The 12,018-nt window shown below is 41.6% G+C and overlaps 1 protein-coding gene across 3 annotated transcripts in view; it reads right to left on the reverse strand.

Moving 5' to 3' along the window:
• Positions 1 to 243: 243 nt before the first annotated feature.
• The window catches only part of LOC103502874 (anaphase-promoting complex subunit 1), a 55,139-nt gene continuing 43,364 nt past the window's right edge, over positions 244 to 12,018 (reverse strand). For all 3 annotated transcript variants that reach the window (XM_051091374.1, XM_008466998.3, XM_051091375.1), the window contains 5 exons: positions 3,324 to 3,463; positions 3,095 to 3,252; positions 2,351 to 2,429; positions 2,005 to 2,103; positions 244 to 1,260 (listed from right to left, as the gene is read on the reverse strand). In XM_051091374.1, the coding sequence (XP_050947331.1) occupies positions 874 to 1,260; positions 2,005 to 2,103; positions 2,351 to 2,429; positions 3,095 to 3,252; positions 3,324 to 3,463 (863 nt within the window). In that variant the 3' untranslated portion in view covers positions 244 to 873. The remainder of the gene's footprint in view (positions 1,261 to 2,004; positions 2,104 to 2,350; positions 2,430 to 3,094; positions 3,253 to 3,323; positions 3,464 to 12,018) is intronic.

The raw sequence follows: 12,018 nt of genomic DNA on the forward strand, positions 1-12,018 counted from the left end.
AAATTTCTAACTTCAAATTAGTAATTTCTCCGTAGATAATAATTAAAAAAACAATAAATAGATTTTATATGAAATCATTTTTAAAACACAGCAATACAAATGATATACAAATAAGAACTGCATATGCCATACAGTACAGTTTAGTGAAACATTCAACGAAATTAAGAAATGTATTCATTGCCTCGAAAAAAAAATAATGAAGATAAATTTTCTTCATGTAATAGTTATGTTGAACGCTCAGTGTTTGATTTAAATAGAGCCTACGGAGAGAATGAATGAAAGGTTAAAAACAATATTTCTTTTGACAAATTCCAATTCTATGCTTTTTAGTTTACAAATTAAAGCTACAACTTGTGCCCTGTTGAATGATGAGGGGCTTGGAACACAATTCTTCACCGAGCTCGAGTAAGGCATCTGCTACTTCTCTTCCCGAGCTCGTCGAGCATATTGAGTAATTTCACTACACAGAATCTACTAGTTTCTCAAGGTATTAGTATACTCTATACTCTACAAAAGTAGTAATTAGTAAACAGTTCCCGCCAACATTACCCTAATGGCTTCTAACATTACCCTAAGAATGATGCTGCTCACCAACAAACAGAGATATAAACATTTCTATTGGAGACTGAATTGCTCGCTACCATTTCTTGGTCAGAGCTGAATCTCAAAAGCCTGAAACTCAAGTGGCAGGCCAAGTATCGAAACCACCCAATTATGCTTTATATTTCATCGAGACAAATTGCATTCAAATTGCCCAAGCCTCGTACACGGTTGGTTTAGTCCACAACCAATCAGCTCTTCACCATCTGAGGGAATGTGTACATACAACTCCAATCTTTTCCATTAACCTCATTCAGGAAGCATCCAAGCACCTTAAGCAGAAAATAAAGCTTTGTCCATCTCAAGAATTGCATTTATATCGGTTCGTGGAAATAGCAAGTGCAACAAGGGGACTACAGATGATGATTGAAATTTGGGTTTTATTTTTCCTATGGCTGCCTTGATTAAAGATGAGTCGGGTATGCTATACCACTGAAGATACCAAGATAGGAATATTGTATTTCTCACTCCCTGGATATCTCCACTTGGCCACCTTCCGGAATCCAAGTAGTTGCGAAAATCGTTTTTCAAGCCCTGACAATAACTTAGAATTTCTTCCACTCGCTTCCTGAGAGACCCCAAAAAATTAGATTGCACAATGCTGCCTCTTGAAGTGGTCAATTTTCCACTCAACAGAGCTTCATTATATGCTATTGCAAGCTGCAAGAAACATAAAATAAGAAATCACATTCTTTCATACATATAGATATAGCTGTTATTAATCAGAAACTAAACACAATTTACTAATTGGGGGAGAAGTTAGCGACTCAAAGATACACATCAGCAACAAATATAAATTGTAGAAGTTCCACATACTTTGCAGGTTTAATTAACGACAGTATGATAGGAGATCAACAGTTTCTAGGAGGAGGAGGGATCTTATAAAATGTAAATACAAGAAAATTTTACTTGATGGGATTTGGTATAGTAAGTTAGTAACCAATAATAAGAATCAAACGGGAGTAAACTTATGTTTCTTTGATCATTTCTTCAAATGATGTGTTGAAAGTCCTTGTAAAGTGCAGTTAGGTTGAGGTCAAAAGAACAGTAAGATCATAAGTGGTAACCAAGTGATAAAATAATACTACAAGAAATTGGGATCAGAAAGCATAAGCAATCATTGGCTGAATACAAGTTTAATACATTTCAAACTATGAGCAAAAAGAAGAGAACGAGTTAAGGCAACAGTCCTGAGTGAAGGATGCCTAAGTTCTAGGGAGAGTGGTAAGTTTCTCGAAAGCTTTCAGTTTTTAATTCTCCAATTTTTTAGTTCAATGGAAACTTCCATTCCTTTATCAAATGCAACCAACTTTTTAATTCATCCAACATCAGATGCAGACTATTTCAATCTTTTATAGATAAACAAGTCTAATGGATGATTGAGTTCGCATAAAGAAAGTGAACCTTTAGGTCAAATATACAGAGTGAATCACCAACAATAACCTCACCGCCCTTTGCCTGATCAATCATCATGGATACTGTTGTGTATAATGACAAATAAACCTGCATTGGGGTAAAACAAACCAATTTCAGAAGAGTTAATTTTAAAAGGAACGTGTTGCAACATCACTTCATTGGATAGCTTTACCAAACAGCACTTCTCTACAAAATAGATGTGTTTTAAAATAGTATGGACTTCAAATAAGATGTAATGTGCCTTCTTCATATTCACTCAACTTGAGGAAGACAAACTACATACAGATCCACTAGAACCGGTGAAATTTTCAACTTTTCAACATACTGTCCTTACCTGTAAAAGAGCTGGTCTGTCCTTGCTCACACACTCAAACAGAACTTGCAAGCAAAATTCCTGAAAATCAAGGTCCAATCTGCATTCATTTGTTCACCCATTTATTATAGATACCTTTGGTTCAATAAACATAATAATTTGGAAGGAGAAAAAGTACTCAGCAGAGAAGACCAATAAGATCAAAATGAAATCTTATGTGGAATGTGGATCTGATTTTGGTGAATTTGACCGTGGTGTCTATGCAGCCTTTAAGCATAACCCTATGCACCACTTTTTAGTAGATTATTGAAGGCAGGCCTTTTGAATTTCTCATGCATGGCTTTGATGGTTTTATTTCTAGAGAAGTTTTTATTCAACATTAACCAAGTCAATTAGATTTGGCTTCATTTTCAACCTTTGAACAAGTTCTGCCTTCTGTTGGAAGTCTCTTCAGTTGGAAGGATCTTGTCTCATAAAATTTTGAATTGGTATTAAAATCTCGTAGTTTTTTTTGATGTCTTGGTCTCACTTTGGTAATTTGCATTGTCCTTGTTGATTTAATATTTTCCTATGTATATTCTCCCTTGTTACTATTTTCTAGTATTTTGAGTATTAGTCTTTTTTTCATTGCTCCAATGAATAGTTTATTTTCCATTTTAAAAAAATTGACACCTAAAACAAAGAGGTGAATAAACTATGACGATCTGAATATACTTAATAGTGCACACTGAGGAAATCTACCATAATACTAACTAGCCTACTTGCCTGCCATCCCATGAAGGGTCACAACACAGTTGTGCAAACGCAATCAAACTGGGATCTGAAGAGAAGGTACCAATCAATTGATCTACGCTTGCATAGCTAGGTCTGCTAGGGCCACTATCACACAAATGGCGTGATGAAAGACCCCTGGACCCAAAAACCTGAACAGAGAAAATTTAGTTATCCACGATTATATACCAATAAAACCGTCTGATGAAAATGATGAACTAACCTTGTGCATCACTCGCGACAACAATGACTGACAACCTATAGGGTCGTCAATGTATGAACAAGCTCCAACTTTCTGCTTGATGTATAAAACGCCAGAACTAAACGGATTATTCTTATCCCCAACCTTCCACCAAGGCTTATCTATTGAAAATGTAAAACACTGAGGTTCGAGAGAGAATCAAAATATCACATTCATTCACTAAAGAAATATATATACAAGATACAACGGTGACCAAACAAGGAAAGTGTAGCAAAACCTAAAACAGGAAAATCAAACAAACATATTTACAATAATAGAATTATAACACTCTCCCTCTCGTTGGAGCATATATGCTAATCATGCCCAACTTGTTACATAGATAATCTATACGTGTTCCATTCAATGCTTTCGTGAAGATATCTCCTAGTTGTTCTCCGGTCTTCACATATCCTATGGACAACAAATCTTGTTGAATTTTCTCACTTAGAAAATGACGATCAACATTAATACGTTTAGTCCTCTCATGGAACACTCAATTAGTTACAATAGGAAATGCTACTTGATTATCGAACCACAATTTTGTTGGTGTGGTGATTTCAAATCCTAACTCAACGAGAAGTTGACATGTCCAAATCAATTCACATACAAACAGTGTCTTCTCTATATTTTGATTCCACACTTGGACGTGACAACACATTTTGCTTCTTACTCTTCCAAGAAATCAAATTACCACAAAAAAAAAACATAATATCCTGTAGTTGGTATCTGTCTTCTTTAGATCCTGCCAAATCTACGTCTGAGAAATATTCAATATTAGTATAATCATAATCCTTATTTAATAAACCACGCCTAGGAGCAGTCTTCAGATAACACAAAATCTGTTCCAAAGCAGCCCAATGATCAACAGTAGGGCATGACATATACTAGCTCATAATATTTGAATAGGCTATGCCAGGTTGAGTCATTGTAAGGTAATTAAGTTTTTCCACTTACCTCCAATATCTTTCAGAATCTCGTAGCAATCCTCCATTTTTTGTGAGTTGTAAGTTGGGCATTGGTGGGGTACCACATGACTTAGCCCCTAGCTTCCATATTTTAGTCAACAAATCAAGTTGTTAGAATTAGTAGGGCTTTGCCCTTAGAGTATTTTTGAAAGAATAATATGGAAGACCTTATTTCCTAAATCTTTTCCTTTTTTACTCCTATTGTATTCTATTTATCTCTCCCTTTGTACCTATTGTATTAATTCATAAGAAAAATAATAAAAACTAAAGTATGGTGGTTTTTCTCCTGGTTCTCAGGTTTCCATGTAAGCCTCGTGTTGGTGTTGATTGCTTTCAATATGGTATCAAAGCAAAGCAATAACGAAACTCTAGAAACTAACCAAGGAGAAACCTAGATCGAAATTAGACCCCACTGCCGATGCCGCCGTCGTGGATGCTGCCATTATGGAGAAATTGCTCCAAAACCTACAGAAACCGCCAATCTACCCATCGAGTGACACCTTGGAACGACTCTAGAAAAGGGAGGACTCACTTATTCGGTCCATGCTGATTAATAGTATGGAACCTCAAATTGGCAAGCCTCTATTATATGCAGCCACAACAAAAGATTTGTGGGATACAACTTAGACCCCTTACTTGAAACGACAGAATGCCTCTCGATTGTATACACTACGAAAACAGGTCCATAATTGAAAACAAGGGCATGAACGTGACTTCCTATTTTAACAAGCTCTCTCTCCTCTAGCAAGAGATGGATTTGTGCAGAGAGGCAGTTTGGAACACACCAAATGGCGGTACACAATATGCTAAACTTAAGAGGCTGACAGTATTTATGACTTCCTTGCAGGACTTAATCCCAAATTTGATACTGTTTGTGGTCGCATACTTGGACAAAGACCTCTTCCCTCTCTAATGGAAGTGTGTTTTGAAGATGATCGCACCAATGCCATGGGTGTACTGACTACCCCTACCATTGATTCCGCTGTCTTTAGCGCTTGGTCCTCGAATCATGATAGTGACAAGAATAATGGGAAACCAATCCCTATGTGCAAGCACCGTAAAAAACAATGGCACACCAAGGATCAGTGTCAGAAACTCCACGATCGTCCCCTAGGAGGTAAGAAACGGTCCTCCAACGAGAAACATAACTCAAGACGTGCCTACATTAGTGAGACTACTCTTGCCAACACTTCTCAATCAACTGGTCCTACTGCAAGCCAGACCAAGACTCCTACTTTGGGTGCCATTGCTCAGTCCGGTATGTCTTAGTCCCTTGGGCTTATTAGCGTTGATGGGAAGAATCGCTAGATCTTAGACTCGGGGGCTACGGATCACTTGACAGGTTCTTCGGAACACTTTATCTCTTATGCCTCGTGTGCCGGTAATGAAAAATTCCGAATTGCCGATGGCTCTCTAGCTCCCATCACTGGCAAAGGACAAATAGTTTCCTTTGACGGTTTTGCTCTCCATAATGTTTTGCATGTCCCTAAATTGTCTTACAATTTGTTATCTATAAGCAAGATCACTCGTGAGTTGCATTGTAAAGCTATCTTCTTACCTGAATCTGTTTATTTTCAGGACATGAGCTTGGGGAGGATGATTGGCACTGCCTAGTGTCAAGGGCATAATCGTCTAAGGTATTATTTACCGATGGTCGTATGCCCGAATACCCCCAAATCACTTTATCTTTATGTCTTGAAAGTAGTTTAGGTTAATTCTTTCATATAGGTGTCGCCGAGTCACAGTGTGACATTTCGGCTTTTTCATATGCAAGCCTGCCAAGGCCAAAATTCTCAATATGTACTATAGGGGGTACATGAGTAGTCCGACCCCCGCCCAAGCCTTGACGCACTCTTTGCATGTTGAGCTATTTTCCTTGCAATTGACAGTCTTCAACGCTTTCTTTATGACGTTTTCAACTATTTACTTTCTCTCTCCCGTTTTATAAAAACATTTTTCCAAGAACGGGGAGGGAGGCTACGTCATACCTCGAGTTTGTCCGCGGATTCCGACTTTCGAACAGTTGACTTGCTGATCGAGCTAAGCAAGTGCCGCACAATCGTGTTGAGAAGTTACAATTGTGACAAGTGGTATCAAAGCCAAGTTGGTTAATTGACGATAATACCGAAACATGTCGTCGTCGAATCCATCGGGCAAGGCCCAGAAAGACCGACTAGTAGAGATAGAAGAGCAGATGCTCTACCTAGTCGAAGTTCCCGAGAAAACTGATATGATCGATGCGGTAGCTGGGCGTGTCGAAGGGTTGCCGATACAAGAGTTGTTGGCAAGAGTTGACGCCCTAGAAGAAAACACAAACGCTAGAAGAATTGTTAACTACGAACGTGGAGACAGTTCATCAGGCTTTGCTGCCCACATGGAAGAACGTGTCAGCGAGCTAAATAGCTCTCAGAAGACACTATTAGAGATGATAAACGGCATGTCGGAGGATTTTAGAGTCACCCTTGATGTCGTTAGGAATGAAATCGCAGACGTGAATGCAAGGCTGAATCTCACGATGCAAGCAATGGCGAACCAAGCTCCAGCTGGAGGAGCAATTTCGGTTAGCAGAGTAAAGATCCCAGAACAAAGCCCTTCTGTGGGGTAAGGGATACAAAGGCCCTAGAGAACTACATTTTCGACCTTGAACAATACTTCAAGGCTACAAACACTGTCACCTAGGAAGCCAAAGTGACATTAGCAACGATGCATCTGTCTGAAGATGCGAAGTTGTGGTGGAGGTCCCGATACGTGGACATACAGGAAGGACGTTGCACAGTAGATACTTAGGACGCCCTGAAGAGAGAACTCCGCTCGCAATTCTTCCCCGAGAATGTGGAAATCCTTGCTCGGCGAAAATTGCGCGATCTAAGACACACTGGCGAGATTCGGGAGTACGTGAAACGGTTCGCAGGGTTGATGCTAGACATCCGGGATATGTCAGAGAAAGACAGTTTTCTGTTTTGTCGAAGGGCTGAAACTGTGGGCAAGGGCCAAGTTGTATGAACAAAGGGTCCAAGATCTCACGTCAGCATATGCAGCAGCCGAGCGGTTGTTTGATCTGACAAGTGACTCTCAAGATGCGAGACGTCACCAAAGTTCCTCCCCTGGAAGGAACAGGAATAGTCGTCTGAGTTCTCCCAAAGCTGTTGGGGGAGACAAATGCCCTGGTAAAGACCGTAGATCTCACCAGTCAAACACAGGGAACACATGGCAAAGGCCGAATAATCAAAGCCCACCCAAGCGCCGCCTGAGTTGTTTCATATGTGGTAGGCCACACATGGCAAGAGAATGCCCGAATAAAGTCGACTTTCATGCGTTTCAGGCCTCATTAATCGCGGATTCAGATGATAAGTGAAATCATGCTGAGGATGAAGCGGGCCTGATAGATGAGGGTGAAAGGACTCGAATAGAGGCCATAAAGTACATGTCATCTCTCCAGAAAAAGTCAGGGGAGAGACACGTACCAACAAAAGGGGCTTACTGTATGTTGACACCTGGATCAACCAAAAGCAGGCTAAGAGCACGGTCGATTCTGGTGCAACCCACAACTTTATTACAGAGGCAGAAGCTAGATGTTTAAGGCTTCTTTGGGAGAAGGATTCAGAAAGGATGAAGGCCGTGAATTTTGTTGCCCTCCCTATCGTCGGACTGGTAAAGTGAGCGACGATAAAGTTGGGAGGATGGAAAGGCCTCGTAGACTTTGTGGTTGTAAAGATGGACGACTTTGATGTAGTACTGGGAATGGAGTTCCTCCTTGAACATCAAGTGATACCAATGTCCTCTGCCAAATGTCTAGCGATTACCGGATCTTTCCCAACGGTAGTACAAGCAGATATTCGTCAGCCTAACGGGTTCAAAATGATGTCGGCCATGCAATTAAACGAGAGTCGCGCCCAAGAGGAACCACCATCTGTGGAGATCCTGCTTAGGGCGTTGGAAAAGTCGGGGGAGACAGTCCCCAAGGACACTCTGTGTGTCCCAGAGAAGTGTCATGGTGTGATGCCAAGTAGTTGGCTCAAGTCCTCGTCGATGCGAAGGGGAACCGACCATGGGGTAGAGTCGCCATCAGAGGCAAAAGCGCATGTGAAGAATGCTTATCGCATGGCGTCGCCGGAGTTAGCCAAACTTCGGAAACCATCAAAGATGTTGTTGAATACAGGATTTAGTAGACCTGTACAAGCTTCGCATGGAGCCCACGTCCTTTCCCTGAAGAAGAAGGACAGAAGCCCACAACAGTGTGTTGACCGCCATACCCAGAGTAAGCTTACAATTCGGCGTAAATGTCCACTCCCCATGCTCACGAGGCGGGTGGACCGCTCACATGGAGTGAAGCATCTCCCAAAGTCAGACGATCGACCAACGCAATGTCGAGTAAGAACAACGAAGGCAAAGGGACTCGAGAAAAATTGTGTCACTAGGCATGAAGCATACGAGTTCCCCATGGTGCCGCTGAGTCTTACTGATGCCAAGGGAGGAAAGTGTTGTTCTGTGCAGAGCCAGATCAGCATGCTGAGTCATGTGGGGGAGTGCCACCAAAGTGGGTTGTTGAGAGAAGAAGACACTCAGTGGAGTGAGAACCTCGAGTGTCAGGCCGCCTTCAATGGTTTGAAGCAAGCCATGATCGAGGGGCCAAGTCTTGGGGTCGTCGATGCGACCAAGACTCGTGAAGTTGAAGCCGAGCAATTCAGCTGTGTGCTCGGGGAATACCTGCATCATTGTGTTGATGGCAGACAAAAGAATTGAGTTCAGATGCCGAAGGTAGCCCAATTCGGTCAGAGAGCTCAGACAGACTCACTGATGAAGAGAAGTCTGTTGGAGATTAAAAGACAAAGGCATTCTGTAGGGGACCGCCCTCAAGTTCACAGAGTTGAAGAGGAATGGGGACAGATGGCCGACATCGCTCGAGTGTGCCTAGAAGAAGCTTCAAGGCTGATGGAGGAGGGGGTAGATCGAGAGCGATGCCCTCTTGAGTTCGAGTGGATGACCAAGCTCCCAGTTAACCGTGCAACAACGTCGTACGATTATCTGTCAACCTGGACCTGGAGGAAGACAGAGAAGTCGAGGAAGCCCTTGCTGATAGAGTAAGGACTGGTAGAAGGCCCACGAGGGAGATCCATAAATTTCTGGTGAAGCGGAAGAAGCTCTTCGTGGAGGTAACCAGTGGAGGACCTGTCGAAGACCTTGAAGCGTGGACGCAGAAGACCGAAGAGCTCCAGCTTCGCCAGTTGACGAGGACGTCAACCGTTTAAGTGGGAGAGAATGTCAAGGGCATAATCGTCCAAGGTATTATTTACCGATGGCCGTATGCCCGAATACTCCCAAATCACTTTATCTTTATGTCTTGAAAGTAGTTTAGGTTAATTCTTTCGTATAGGTGTCGCCGAGTCACAGTGTGACATTTCGGCTTTTTCATATGCAAGCCTGCCAAGGCCAAAATTCTCAATATGTACTATTTCTCAATATGTACTATAGGGGGTACATGAGTAGTCCGACCTCCGCCCAAGCCTTGTCGCACTCTTTGCATGTTGAGCTATTTTCCTTGCAATTGACAGTCTTCAACGCTTTCTTTATGACGTTTTCAATTATTTACTTTCTCTCTCCCGTTTTATAAAAACATTTTCCCAAGAACGGGGAGGGAGGCTATGTCATACCGCGAGTTTGTCCGCGGATTCCGACTTTCGAACGGCTGACTTGCTGATCGAGCTAAGCAAGTGCCACACAATCGTGTTGAGAAGTTACGATTGTGACACCTAGCATAGCAGGGGACTTTACATCCTTGATGATGATACCTCCTATAGTAGTTTCTCTAGGGCTAGCTTACTGTCTTCCTACTTTAGCGCTTTCGAATGAGATTGTATGTTGTGACATTTTCGGTTGGGCCACCCAAACTTTACATATATGCAATATTTATTTCTCCATCATTTTTCTAAACTTGATGTCTCTTCTCTATCTTGTGATGTGTGTACCCGGGCTAAACAACATCGAGTCTCTTTTCCTTCACAACCATATAAACTTACACAACCGTTTACCCTCATCCATAGTGACGTTTGGGGTCCTTCCAAAGTCACCACCTCATCAGGGAAGCAGTGGTTTGTAACTTTCATCGATGACCATACTTGTCTTACCTGGGTCTACCTTATCACAGATTAATACGAGGTTTCATCCAATTTCCAAAACTTCTATCATACTATTGAAACACAATTCCATATAAAAATTACAATTCTTTGGAGTGATAATGGTTGGGAATTCCAAAACCATAACCTTAGTGAATTTCTAGCCTCCAAGGGGATTGTTCACTAAACCTTGTGCGCCTACACTCCTCAACAAAATGGAGTGGCCGAGCGAAAAAACCGTCACCTTGTGGAAGTAACCCGTTCCCTTATGCTTTCCACTCCCCTTCCTTCATTCTTGTGGGGAGATGCTATTCTTACAGCAACTCATTTAATCAATAGAATGTCTTCTCGTATCCTCCACCTTCAGACTCCCTTAGATTGTCTTAAGGAGTCTTACCCCTCTACTCGTCTTGTTTCTGAGGTTTCTCTTCGTGTATTCGGGTGTACCGCTTATGTTCATAATTTTGGCCCTAATCAGACCAAATTTACCCCTCGAGCTCAGACTTGTGTGTTTGTTAAGTATTCCCTTCACCAGCGCGGTTATAAATGTTTTCACCCGACGTCCAGGAAAAACTGTTACTATGGATGTTACTTTCTGTGAGAACCGACCCTACTTTTCCATTAGCCATCTTTAGGGGGAGAGTGCGAGTGAAGAGTCTAACAGCACCTTTGAATTTATCGAACCTACTCCTAGTACTGTGTCTGACATTGATCCTCATCCCATAATCCTACCCACAAACCAAGTTCCTTGGAAAACGTATTACAGGACGAACTTCAGAAAGGAAGTCGGGTCCCCTACTAGTCAGCCGCCGGCTCTAGTACAAGACTCCGAACCTCCTCAAGGTCAAGGTATGGAAAACCCTACAAAACCTTGTACTAATAATACGATGAGTGAGAATGACAGATCTAAGTTGTTCTTGAAAATGTGGAAGAAAAGAACTGTGGTGATGAGACTGAGGTTAGAAAAAAAAACCAGTAACAATGAAGCTGAATAGGCCATACAAGGAAACTTGATGAGTATAATCCCTCTCTTGACATTCCCATTGCTCTAAGAAAAGGTACCAAGTCCTATACTAAACATCCCATTTGCAACTATGTTTCCTATGATAATCTCTCTCCACAGTTTAGAGCTTTTACAGCAAGTCTTAACTCTACCATAATACCGAAAAATATCTACACTACTCTAGAGTGTCCTGATGGAAGAATGTTGTTATGGAAGAGATGAAGGCTCTTGAAAAGAATAGAACTTGGGAGATTTGTGCTTTACCTAAGGGACACAAATCTGTAGGATGCAAATGCGTGTTCTCTCTCAAATACAAAGCATATGGTACTCTTGATAGACACAAGGCAAGGTTTGTTGCAAAGGGATTTACTCAGATCTATGGTATTGACTATTCAAAAACTTTTTCTCCAGTTGCTAAGTTGAATACTATTAAAGTCCTGCTATTTGTTGCTGTGAACAAAGATTGGCCTCTATACCAGTTGGATATTCAGAATGTCTTTTTGAATGGAGACCTTGTGGAGGAAGTCTACATGAGCCCCCGCTAGGATTTGAAGCCCAATTTGGTCAGCAGGTGTGTAAACTCCAGAAATCCCTAT

This window comes from Cucumis melo, chromosome 10 (assembly GCF_025177605.1).
Source record: "Cucumis melo cultivar AY chromosome 10, USDA_Cmelo_AY_1.0, whole genome shotgun sequence".
Taxonomy (NCBI): Eukaryota; Viridiplantae; Streptophyta; class Magnoliopsida; order Cucurbitales; family Cucurbitaceae; genus Cucumis; species Cucumis melo.